The sequence below is a fragment of the Culex pipiens genome, chromosome 1, assembly GCF_016801865.2.
Source record: "Culex pipiens pallens isolate TS chromosome 1, TS_CPP_V2, whole genome shotgun sequence".
Lineage (NCBI taxonomy): Eukaryota > Metazoa > Arthropoda > Insecta > Diptera > Culicidae > Culex > Culex pipiens.
Genome location: NC_068937.1, coordinates 27081827 through 27094924, shown reverse-complemented (window position 1 = coordinate 27094924; position 13098 = coordinate 27081827). Strand labels below are relative to the sequence as shown.

General features: G+C 40.1%; 2 protein-coding genes across 2 annotated transcripts; one reads left to right on the top strand and one right to left on the bottom strand.

The window, feature by feature from the left end:
* Positions 1–1991: 1991 nt before the first annotated feature.
* On the top strand, positions 1992–8473 carry LOC120413357 (E3 ubiquitin-protein ligase Hakai). The gene is made up of 2 exons (XM_039574140.2): positions 1992–3159; positions 8031–8473. The coding sequence occupies exons 1-2, from the start codon at positions 2196–2198 to the stop codon at positions 8204–8206; spliced, it is 1140 nt and encodes a 379-aa protein (XP_039430074.1). The 5' UTR covers positions 1992–2195; the 3' UTR covers positions 8207–8473.
* On the bottom strand, positions 8380–9245 carry LOC120413358 (probable phosphomevalonate kinase). The gene is made up of 2 exons (XM_039574143.2): positions 9088–9245; positions 8380–9024 (listed from the first exon to the last, which is right to left on the bottom strand). The coding sequence occupies exons 1-2, from the start codon at positions 9168–9170 to the stop codon at positions 8547–8549; spliced, it is 561 nt and encodes a 186-aa protein (XP_039430077.1). The 5' UTR covers positions 9171–9245; the 3' UTR covers positions 8380–8546.
* Positions 9246–13098: the final 3853 nt, after the last annotated feature.

Here is a 13098-nt window from a genome sequence, read left to right as displayed (position 1 = left end):
TCCGATGTTCAATGTTAAGGGCCGGTAGAAAGAAAGGGGGAATGTTTCATGTTTTATGTAAAGGCTAGTACGGAGTTCGGAAGGAAAGGGGTCAAGAAACAGCTTTACGAACGGCAGAACAAAAGAGAGGGAACGTTTTCTTGGGGCTTTTCTTCACCCTCTCTGGCTTGCTTTCGCTACCGCTGCTGCTCATAAGGCTTTCTAGGCCCAGTGAAAAAATATAATTTAACACAAAAATGACGAACTCCTCGTCACAGTGTCCTAATGCAAACAATGATCGAGCTGTACACTGATAATCAACATTACACACTGTTCAGTTCACCTTTACACACTTGTATGGGATTTTTCAGTTCAAGTATGATTACACACTTTCGTGTAATCATACTTGAACTGAAAAATCCCATACAAGTGTGTAAAAGTGAACTGAACCGTGGGTAATGCTGTTTACCAGTGTAGCTGTCACAGTCAAATAAACCAGCTAGAAGTCGCTAGACAAAAAAAAATTGCTAGAAAGAGATAGGAAACCTGATGCAAACAAACGTCCAGCTGTTATGTAAACATACTTTGAATGTGTTGGTAAATTTCTGACTAGAAAGCCTTATTTGAAATATTTTGAAAAAAATAAATCAAGACTAGTAATATTGAATGTTTGGCCCTTTGAAAATGTTAGTTTTGATTCAAAAGTTTTAAAACAATTAAAATCAAATGATTTTCCTTTCTTTTTCAAGTGAAGATTTTATGTAGCATGATATTTTTCAAAAACTAATCTTGCACGTTTATTCGAGAGCAAGGGATTTTGGTTTTTCAGGTTTCTCCAAAAATCCTAAAACTGAACAGTGTGTTATGCTGATTCTCAGTGTACTAGCCTAACCGTGTAACCAAAATGAATTTAAATGAACACCATGATCACCGAACATCGGCCCTTTGCGAAAAACGTCTGTCAGCTCGCGGCGCATTTTCTGACAGCCGCGCTGTCAAACCGGTCCCCTCTCGCGGAACAGAAGAAGGAGGACGAAAAAAAAAGATGCTTTCGTGGTGTTCGCACGGATACGTCACGACTGTCATCCACATATAAAGCGAGTGAAGTCAAAATCGAACCAAGATCGAACCAAGTTTTTAGCGCGTGGCGTTTGAAAAGGTCGTATGCGCATTGGACATAAATTACAAAAATAAAAACTTTTTTCAGTCTTTTTTTCCTTGAAAAGACTTACGTTTAATCCTAGGCTTAATCTCAAATTTGAACTTGGGAACCATTTAATTACATCGAGAACCTAATGTTGGCAAATCAGCACATTGGTGTTAAATTACAGCTACCGTAATATGGGGTGAATCGGGACTACAGTCTGAATAGGGACAGCAGTTTTTAGAGCACTTAAAGCTTTTAAATTTGAAAATGGATGTACACATTTTGTTGGCCTGAGTCTGTTCCAACAAAAACCATCATGAAAAATCAAAATATTGTGCTCCAACATGGTTAAAACTGCTGTCCCAATCCGCCCCATGTGTCCCGATTGACCCCAGTTTACGGTAGTTTAAATAATTTTCTACTGAAATTTAATAAGTATTCTAAAAGCGTAATTAATTTTAACCCAACAGTCAGAACGGATCAAACCGAGGATCAAACTAATTTTATTTTGTTTCTAGGAAACTTAAGCTATTCAGTTGATTAGTTCAGTTCAGTGTGTTGTGTTGCGTTATGTTGTATTGCTTGAATAGTCAAGCAGAATTTTGATTTATTCATCTAATAAATGTTAAACGTGGAAAAAAACGTAATACCTACTTGTAACTAACTCGCAAAGACAGTGAAAACTAACAAAAACATAATTTGGGAACAAAATTTATGTAATTATGTCATACGATCTTTTCAAAAACCACACGTAAACAATATTGACAGCGCCTCTGACGAGGACTTCAGGAAACTGCATGCGTGTCAGATCCCTGGGTGTTCGGTCATTTTGTATTTACAATAACAGTTTTTCGCGTATTATTTGCCGAAAAAGTTTTGAAACTACGCTAAATTTTGTGTCGTCCATCAGCCGCTGACGTTTCGCAGTGGAATCCGTAAAAGTTCCGGTTAAAATGCGCATTCTGAGGACGCTGTAAGCAAATACAAACCAGCGACGGTGACGGTGGCGGCTTCGGCGGGTAGTGAACGGGGGTAAAAAGGAAGAAAAGGGCAAGCTCCGGAACGCGAGATGGATTCGGACGACGGAAGCACTAAAACGAAGGGCCGTGGCCGTGGGCGCGGTTCCCGGGGTGGGACGCGCGGTCGGACTCGGGGCGGGCGGGGCCGGGGTCGTGGCAAGAAGGCCGCATCGCGTGTGATTTCCTCCGACGAGGAGGAAGAGGAAGTGGGTTCGCCGGAGCCGGAACGCGAGCTGGAAGAACCGGCGGAGATTGCGTCGCCACCGAAGGGCGGGGAGGGTGAGGGGGTTGGCGAACCCGCTCCGGCGGACAAGGAGATGGCGGTTGATGAACCGACGGCGGTGGCCAGCAGTGGCCCGATCGTGATCGACATGGAGGCGGACATTTCCCAGCTTGAGGCACCGACGTTTACGACGATCACGCGCGGTCCGCCGGAACCGATGTTGAGATTAAACTGGGACCACAAGGTCAACCTGATCGGCGAGAAGGTCCTCAATCCGATGATCTACATCTGTGACCAGTGCGACAAGCCGATCCTCATCTACGGCCGGATGATTCCGTGCAAGCATGTGTTCTGTCTGCGGTGCGCCCGCTCGGAAAACCTCAAGATCTGTCCGCGCTGCAAGGAGAAGGCGGTTCGCGTCGAACAAACCGGCCTCGGAACGGTCTTCATGTGCACCCACGGTGGAACCCGCTACGGCAGCAGCGGATGTCGCCGAACGTACCTCTCCCAGCGGGACCTGCAAGCGCACATCAACCATCGTCACGTGACCGTTCCGCCGCAACCGGTTCCGCCACCGCCGCCGCAGCAGATTCCCCAGGCGTCGTCCCAGGGCGGGCCACAGTCGCAGCTGGATGCGAAGAATGCGGCCGCCGTCGTCGGTTCGCCGGTGCGCAAAAACTCGTGCGAGCAGATGAACTCACCGCGGGCGACCGCCGGAGGAAGGGGCGGCGTGGACCAGGGCCCGTTGCCGTTGAACTACGTTACGAGCGCGTACGGGTCGTCCAGTTCGGGTGAGTTGGAATGGCTCAGAGGTTGCATTTTTGGTTCACTGGAACATGTTTATTTTTTTTATATAGGTATATTTGAATTGTTTTTCAAGATTGTGTTTGTCGATTTGAACTATGGTTCCGGCTATAAATAATACTTAAAGGCTCACAACTTTTGATAAAGCTGTCAGATTTTCAATCTTTTGGATCTTTAAAATACCAAAATAAAATATATAACGTAAGGCTTCATCCATAAAGCACGTCACGCTAAAATCAGCCAAAATTTACCCCCCCCCCCCCTCCACCCCTTTGTCACGCTTTTCCTATACTTACAACATGCAATGTCACACTTGCTTAGACCCCCCTCCCCCCCTAGAGCGTGACATACTTTATGGATGACGCCTTAAAGGGGTTTCTTCCGAAAACCACCCTTTTACAATATTGCGGACTTTGACATAACTTTTGAAGTAGGTTCCTTCAAATGGGGTGACATTGACAGGATTATATTTTTTTTTAGAATGGGTGTATGTATGGTTTTCAAGAAGGACGTTTGGCATAACCCGTTCAAAACCCATCAAGGACATTTGGCATAATGGACGTTTGGCATAATTATTGCTAGCTTTATTTGTTTTGCTGAATTAGTATTTATTAATTTATAGCTTTTTTCCCTATTTTCTAAACAGATAATTTGACTTTAAAAGATATTTTTTTTTCAAGAAATCAAGTATCTATTTAATAATGCTTTAAAATGCATTTTTTCATAAATTTATTTAAAATATTTTTAAGAGGGTGTCATATAATATTAATATTTTTCTTCTTTTGAAATACTTTGTAGCAAATTTTTTGTATTAAATTTTTCCTTCTTTTATTTTAAATTCAACTAGCAGGCCAAGGATTGATACCTAAGAGCATGCAATGGCACTGACCTTGTTGCGTGCTCTTCGGTTGACGTCCACGTAAGGAACATCCTGGAAGGAGCGTAACTAACTACATCCGTAGTTCTGTTAGATCATCCGAATTATCTTGATCAGAACAGTATAGCTCTGGTTCCTTGCGAGAGTCCTATTTTCTTACCTCCACGTTGGCTTGGTTTTCATGATGACCTAGCTGGTGGCCTGTGGAAACGGATCGTAAACCTTTGACCACCGCGGGTCAGAGTGGAGACGGCTAAAAGAAAGGGGCGCGACAATGTGGGAAAGGGAAGTAATTTGTGATTGTAGACGGTATTGTTTTGATTCGCAGTATGTTGAGTCAACTGCTGTGGATGTACCTGAAACATCGCACAACGGGGTTTCTCTTCCTTCATTCTCAGCTACCACCTATCTCCTATTTTAATTTTGCTCTTCTGATTCCCAATTCTTCACTGATTCTTCTATTTAATATCCAACATTTGATTTTAATTTTACTAACTTTTGATTCTCTTATCTCTCAAAGCTTTTCCACTCTTTTCTATCAATTGATACTGCTGTAACAAACTTTGTTTTGTTTTTTTTTCCTTAAAAATATACTTTTCCTTAATGTACTAGTAATATCAAGTCTATTTATCATTCGCCTAATCTTTTTTGATTTTATTGCGAATTTATTTATTTGAATAATTCTTTATCTGTCCTATAAATTATCATTGCTATAATCTAAGCTTGTTTTGTATCTCTATTTATTAACTATTGTCTAATTTTCACATCTAATACATCTAGCTTCTCATTTTTATTCTTCAAAATACGCTCATCATTCTCTTACTATTGATACTTGATTTTTATAAAATAAATTCTCTTTTACTGTCTATTGTTTTCAATCTTCACCCTTTTTTCAAACAAGTGAGGTTTGAGCCCTTACTCAATTTATGGAATGGTTAAAGGATTAACACAAATATTACTATTGTATTTTTGGTAAACTTTTATAACATGCTTAGGACCAAAAATTGTAACAAAACACCGCGACAAAAGAAATAGCAACAGATAAACAGACTCAACAAGGGAAGATTTCTTTTTTTTTTTTTTTTTTTTTTTTTTTTTTTTTTGGGAGGGTGATCCAGCCGCACATCGTTGATGTCGAAACCTCTAAACTGGGCCCTCGTCCTGTCACGTCCGTCAGTAGTCTTGTCGTACATTACAACTAGAATCAGATCTGCCAATGAATTAGTACACTTCGACCAAATAAACACTGACGCTGTATGGATCTGACTCTAGAATAAATGCACAGTTGTGTGTTATTCATAAGTCCAAAATGTTCAATTATTCATATAAGTCCAAATATTCATTTGCGGATAACTACCTAACTTGAATTGAATACAAGATTTAAAGCAACCTATCCGAAAGCTACTCTTATCTCAAATCCCCGACATTTTAATTATTAACCAAAAAAAAACCTGTCTGGCTTCTTTAAAAAAAAAACGAAAAAAAATAACAGTTGATATTTTACAAGTCGTGAATTGAAAAAGAGACGACCATTTGTTCGTCAGAATTCCAGTAGATCCTCGATTCGCAACAATGGTCGATACAATCATAATCCGACAACCGTTAGTTCAACAGATCAACGAATTTAGTCCGATATCATTTCAATATTGATTGATCGAGACTCTATGAAAATTTTGACAAATTAGAATGGTTTTTATGCTACTTGAATGAAAATTACCGATTCTGATAGAATTACGAAATTCACTGTTACTAATTTTGTCCCTAAATAACTAAAGGCAAAGTATAAAAAGTTGATATTTATAGTTAAAATCCTAAATTCTAAATACAAACACTATTTTTTTAAACCCGCATCCTAACCTGACACCCACATTAAGATAGGGAAAAATCACATATGTAGCGGTTTATTGTACAAATGTGATATTTCCACTATCAGAGAACCTCCTTGTCTCGATGACAGCTTACCGGTCATCGATTAAGCCCTGAGACTACGCCAAAGTGGGTTCTCGCAGCATGAAGTGGTGTCCATGTGTAAAAATGGAAGCTTCAGCAATATACTGAACACTTCGATTTTAATTCCACATCGAATCAAATCATACTCTTTGCCAAACAAGCATCAAACCTATGACACTCATTATGACAAAGCCCAGGGAGACTCAACAAGGGAAGATTTCAGGAGAAAACAATACACAGTAAATAACAATAAGTTTTTGAATTCAAACTAAAAATAAAACAGTTTTTGCTTTAATGAAAGTTGATAGGCACACTATAAATGGTTAGGCGCTTATACTTACATCAAACCCTACTTAATGTACCACCCCCGGCCGTAATGCGTAACCGGAAAAGAAGGTGTGCATGCCTGGCACGAACACACAAAGCGTGTTCTAGCGTGCTGCTCGTACTGACTCAGAGCAAGGGTGAGATGTAGGTGTAAGGGCAGTGCGTGTTCGTCGGGAACCTGGTGCATAAGATCGGTCAAGGCCCGTTCTTACACTGAAAATTGCGAATTGCGAACTTTTAGAAGGAAAAGTCTCTTTAGAGATTCACATTTTGCCACTCTTTAAATGTTTGACAACCGCATTAGTTTTATGTTTTTCACCTACCTCTATTCAAAAAAAAAAAATTTTTTGCCCCCTGATTTTTCGGGCTAATTTTGAAGGGGGGGGGGGGGGGGGGTGACAAAAACTTTAAAAAATATTTGTACCAGCCTTAACAATACATTTTTATTCGTGAAATTGAGAAATAAATAAAACAAAAATAAAATCTAGTAACACTTATGCCCAACGTCCATTATACCAAACGTCCTTCTTGAAAACCCGTTATGCCAAATGTCCATTATGCCAAATGGGGTACATCCAAATTTTAAAAATTCAAAAAGGTAAAAACAGACTGCAAATTTTTAAAAAATAATGATATTTTTTAAATTTAAAAAAAAAGTTACTTTATCCACCTTTAGGCGGTTGGTGCCTTGCTCGCATTCATAAAGTGAATACACTACACAGCTTCAGAAAAGTGTATTAATAACACTTACTTTTTCAAAATAATTGAGATCCGGCCTCAAAAAAGTGAATTAAAAACACTAAACTGCATTATTAACTCAATAACGAAGAAAATGCATATGGGACATTTATGCGATCATGGGCAGTAAAGTACTTATAACTTTTGATAGGGGTGTCAGATGTTCAATCTTTTGAACTCTTTGGAAAAATCTTTTGATTACCCATTTAACGATAGGTCGCATGGTAGATCCGGACAACGTTTTCATCAAAATATGTGAGATCCGGCCACTAAAAAGTGTATAAATAACACTTAAGTGGTCATAACTTTTGATAGGGTTATCAGATCTTCAACGATTTGGGCTCGTTGAAAGGTCTTTCAAATACCTTTCTAAAAATGTATAGCACGAAGCCATTTTTACAATCCTCCGTTTAGCTAAAAAGTTTAGCTAAAATCTAAGGTCTTGTGGGACCCCAAGACGGATCGAATGAGACCAGAACGGTCCAAATCGGTTCAGCCAGTCCGGAGATATTCGAGTGCATTTTTTTCAATGCACGGACTTACAGACGTGCGCAAGCAGAGACATTTGCTCAGAATTTGATTCTGAGTCGATAGGTATACGTGAAGGTGGGTCTACGAGGTCTAATAAAGAAGTTCAAATATTTGTAATTAAAGATTACGTAATCCTTAATTACACCTTCGTTTGTTACATTGATGTAACTCTGAATTACAAATTGAGACTTGTAATTGGCTATTACAAACAAACTTTTATTTCATTATAATGTTTCCTCAATTAACTGAATTTTTTTGCTACATTATTTTGAAATCGCGAAGCTTTCAAGAGAAGCAATTTTGAGAGTTTTTGAATTGTTTAGTTTGTAAATGAAGTTTAATGTTATATTTACATTCAGAGATGGAAACATTAGGTGTCCTTACAATGTACAAACAAACGAAATCTAACAAAGCCACCTCCCTTTTCCTTTCCAGCCACCCAACTGATCCACAACATGTCAATCAGCCCGCAGACGGCGCACCTGTCCGGCAGCAGATCGAGCTACTCCCAGCAGCAATCGTCCCCGCAACACTCGAACTCATCCACCGCCGCCGGCACCTCCTCCTCGTCCTCCTCGTGGGGACAACAATCGTCGCAGTACTACCGATAATAAATTGTGTTTTTTTTGGTAGCTCTTCGAAACAGCGAGACGACGATATTATTAAGAAAAGTTGATCAGAACAAGTGCAGCAGATTTAGGGAGGGAGAGAGATCTACTAAAATCGTGGTTTTTAGTAGGAACAACAACAATTGTAACAACTTCATAAATAAGACTACAATAAATTCATTTGCATACAGTTTGTAGTATTTATGTTATAAGATAAAACGAGAAGCGTGGAAAATAAATACAATTTTTAGAAAAGTCTAACCTACCTAGCGAGAAAAAAATAGAAATCTTTTCAAATTCAGTCTTTGAAAGAACCGCCACCTCAAAAATTCTTGTCCTAACTTCAAAGCAACGCTTCGATCCTCGCCAAAATTCCCTCCACATCCGCCCCTGCCTCGTTCTCCACCAGCAGATCCCACTCCGTCACGTCGTCCAGATCGCACTCGGACTGCACGTCGTCCACGCCCTGCTGGAACTTCCACCCGCGCTCGGTTCGCGTTTCCTCCCCGGCCACAATCCGGACCGTGCGCACCCGCTCGCCAAACGTTTCCCGGAAGAACCGAACGTCCGTCTTGCGGCGCACGTCACTCACGATGCAAACCTCCCGCGCGGCCACAACCCCCTCGGAACAGGCCGCCCGACAAAAGAACCCGTAATCCTCGGCCCGCCGCCCATCACTCCACTCGATCATCTCCCGGCGGTAGCGTTCCTTGTACGGACCATCGCCGAGAAGCTCGCCCAGGTCCAACCCCAGTTTGTCCGCCCAGCAGCGCTTGATCGGTTCCGAGATGCGCACGATCTGGGCCCGGTCCGGGGTCAGTCTGGAAAGTGTCGTCACAATCATTCTACCGTTGCCAACCCTCAATCGAAAACACCTAGCTCACCTCTGCAGCAGCCGTTCCGTGAGGTAATCTTTGCCACATTTCCGTTTGCCCGAGAACAGCAGCACGATTCGGGGGTTGGACATGATTGTAAGGAATTTCCCCTGAATTTCTACTGTTTTGAAATGCAAATTTTCTCTGCGTGTCACAGGAGAAAGTGCGCGATGAACACATACTTGCGTGGTCATGAGTTCATCTGGTTCATCTACTCAGAAAACCCAGAAAACAAATCCTCCACCCTAATTTCAAATTACTCAAATCTGCCCCATTTACTCTTTTCAGAGTTATTTCGGTTTATTTTGTTTAGTATTTATTTTAATTTGTTTAGTATTTTATTTATGATTTTCTACTCCTTCAATGTCTCATTTAACGTTATTGATTGTTTATTTCGTTTATTTATTCATTTCTCATTTTTATGACGTATTGTATAAAAAAATAATTAATAAGTATTTATAACTTATTAGTTTATTTTCAATGCAACTTTTTGTTTTAAGTTAGCGATTCCATGACAATTTCCTGATGAGCAAAGTGGTAGGTTGGTCGGATTTATTCCGGAGAAAAACGCGTAAGTTTACTTCAACTAGACCGGAGACTTTATTGAACCGCGTGCTTTTGTAACGGATGTCGTAACACACTTGTTGTTGTTGTTTTGCAGCTGCGCGTGAGGTCGAAAGGGGTTCGGCCGACTCAGGGATCTGACACGCATGCAGTTTCCTGAAGTCCTCGTCAGAGGCGCTGTCAATATTGTTTACGTGTGGTTTTTGAAAAGATCGTATGACATAATTACATAAATTTTGTTCCCAAATTATGTTTTTGTTAGTTTTCACTGTCTTTGCGAGTTAGTTACAAGTAGGTATTACGTTTTTTTCCACGTTTAACATTTATTAGATGAATAAATCAAAATTCTGCTTGACTATTCAAGCAATACAACATAACGCAACACAACACACTGAACTGAACTAATCAACTGAATAGCTTAAGTTTCCTAGAAACAAAATAAAATTAGTTTGATCCTCGGTTTGATCCGTTCTGACTGTTGGGTTAAAATTAATTACGCTTTTAGAATACTTATTAAATTTCAGTAGAAAATTATTTAAACTACCGTAAACTGGGGTCAATCGGGACACATGGGGCGGATTGGGACAGCAGTTTTAACCATGTTGGAGCACAATATTTTGATTTTTCATGATGGTTTTTGTTGGAACAGACTCAGGCCAACAAAATGTGTACATCCATTTTCAAATTTAAAAGCTTTAAGTGCTCTAAAAACTGCTGTCCCTATTCAGACTGTAGTCCCGATTCACCCCATATTACGGTAGCTGTAATTTAACACCAATGTGCTGATTTGCCAACATTAGGTTCTCGATGTAATTAAATGGTTCCCAAGTTCAAATTTGAGATTAAGCCTAGGATTAAACGTAAGTCTTTTCAAGGAAAAAAAGACTGAAAAAAGTTTTTATTTTTGTAATTTATGTCCAATGCGCATACGACCTTTTCAAACGCCACGCGCTAAAAACTTGGTTCGATCTTGGTTCGATTTTGACTTCACTCGCTTTATATGTGGATGACAGTCGTGACGTATCCGTGGGCCGACTAAGTCGACTGCACTGTAACTGAAAATCGCACTTTGCTGAGTTCGTTTTCGCACTTTTTCATACGATTTTTTCAGTTCAACTGCGATTACACTTTTTTGTGTAATCGCAGTCGAACTGAAAAAATCGTATGAAAAAGTGCGAAAACGAACTCAGCAAAGTGCGATTTTCAGTTACAGTGTGGATGACGACTACAGAGTTGTTCATCTCAACATTTCCGGAATTCCATTTCCCAGAATGGACGTTTTCCGGAATGGACGTTATCCGGAATGGACATTATCTGGAATCATAGAATAGAGAAAGATTCTATGATAAAACTATCGAGAAATTAAAAGTGAGAGTGTGTGCGTGCAACATGGAGTTAAACCGTCGGTTAAACTATTCAAAGTGCTATGGTAATCTTCACAACAACTTCACAGAAAGTTTAACTCCATGTTGGCATTGCCATGATGTTGCACACACTCTCACTTTTAATTTCTCGATAGAGTTTTATGACGTTTCGCGTACGCTCACAAGTGCATCATTTGGTTTTGCTGGCTGACAAAATTTAACCTCATTTTATTTTCGTGTACGTACACGCAATACATGCGCACGTAGATATTAATAATTTCAAGAAAAATTAGAATCCTGCGCTTCAATTAATCGCTGCAGAAAGATAACGTCGCAATGGAAAAACCTATAGGAAAGGCAAGAGAGTAGGCTTAGACAAAAAAAAATTAAAAACATGTTGATTGTCAATCTGAAAAAAATCGTAGGGAATGTTGGTGCTTGCTGTCGATTGCTCGTTGATTTTAGTTTAGTTGATCTTCGCGGCCGGCTCAGTGGCATCCGTACCGTTGCTGGAATCTGCAAACTTCGTGATAAACTGTACCGTACCGTCGAATGGAGGGACTGCGGGCGTTGTTGGCTTTGCCGGGCAGGCTCCCCCTCGTTGCAGAACCTGCTGCCCTGAGGTTAAGCCGCCTGATTTTGTTGGCACTAAAAGGCGCAAGACGACGGGGAAAATGGACCCAAACATTTACAAAAACATGGTTCCACGCCAACTACAAAAGCCAACCAGAGAACGGACCACCGGAAGATTCAGATTTGTTGAATTTTCATCAAGTTTAATTTTACGAAAACTGATTCATGTAATAAAAAAAAATCCGTAAGAATAGAACTTCAACACGGGTTTTAAGATCTCCGGTGGCCACAGAAACAGTATAAACTGGTCATGCAACGTATAGAACTTCTTGAATTTGAATATAGAGTGTCTCTAGCAAGTCTAGTGCAATTTCGTCTTCTGGACAAGTTTTCCATGTTCCCCGGTGGCCACATCCGGTTTCTCAAGTGTAACAAAGTCTTCGACCCCCTAACCAAACCGGCCTCACCCCACCCCCTTACTGTGTTACATTATAAAAGAACGCCAGCGGTTGGCCGGTCTTCTAGGCTGAATGCAGCTGAATGACAGTTCGTCACTTTTTAGTTTGACTTTGACCAACCAACAGGGTACAAACTAAAAAAGTGTCAAACGAAAAAGTGACCAACCACCGGGGGTTGAGTATATGTACACTCAACCCCCGGTGGTTGGTCACTTTTTCGTTTGACACTTTTTTAGTTTGTACCCCGTTGGTTGGTCAAAGTCAAACTAAAAAGTGACGAACTGTCACTTTTTACACGGCGCTCATGCACACTATCAAAACAAACGTTCAGTAGTGTGTGTGAACTCCGTGTAAAAGGGGTGTCAAACTAAAAAGTGACCCCGTTCGTTTGACAACAGTTGGTGTCAAACCATCGGGGTTTGAGTGTACACTCAAACCCCGATGGTTTGACACCAACTGTTGTCAAACGAACGGGGTCACTTTTTAGTTTGACACCCCTTTTACACGGAGTTCACACACACTATCAAACGTTTGTTTTGATAGTGTGCGTAAGCACCGTGTAAAAAGTGACAGTTCGTCACTTTTTAGTTTGACTTTGACCAACCAACGGGGTACAAACTAAAAAAGTGTCAAACGAAAAAGTGACCAACCACCGGGGGTTGAGTGTATTTGAAAGTTTCAACAATTTAGTAATTAATTTATGCTTTAATATGATTAAAAAGCCTAAATCTGTTGTTATAATTTTTAAAATGTTTTCTATGGCTTCGAATTCGACAAGATACAGATAAAATAAATAAATAAATAAATAAATAGTTTTGGAAGAACTTACCACAGTGATTCGAAAAAGTTGAGAAATTTATTTTAGTCAAAAATTAAACGTGATTTAAAAAAAAAGACGCACATTTGGCATTTGGTAAACAAAGAATTATTTACCTAGGCGTACACCCTTACCAAAAATCATGATTTTTTGAGTTCCAAATCCCACTTTTCATACGAATTTTTCAGTTCAACCCATATAACCATTTTTATGGTTGTAGTACCTGAACTACAAAAATCGTATG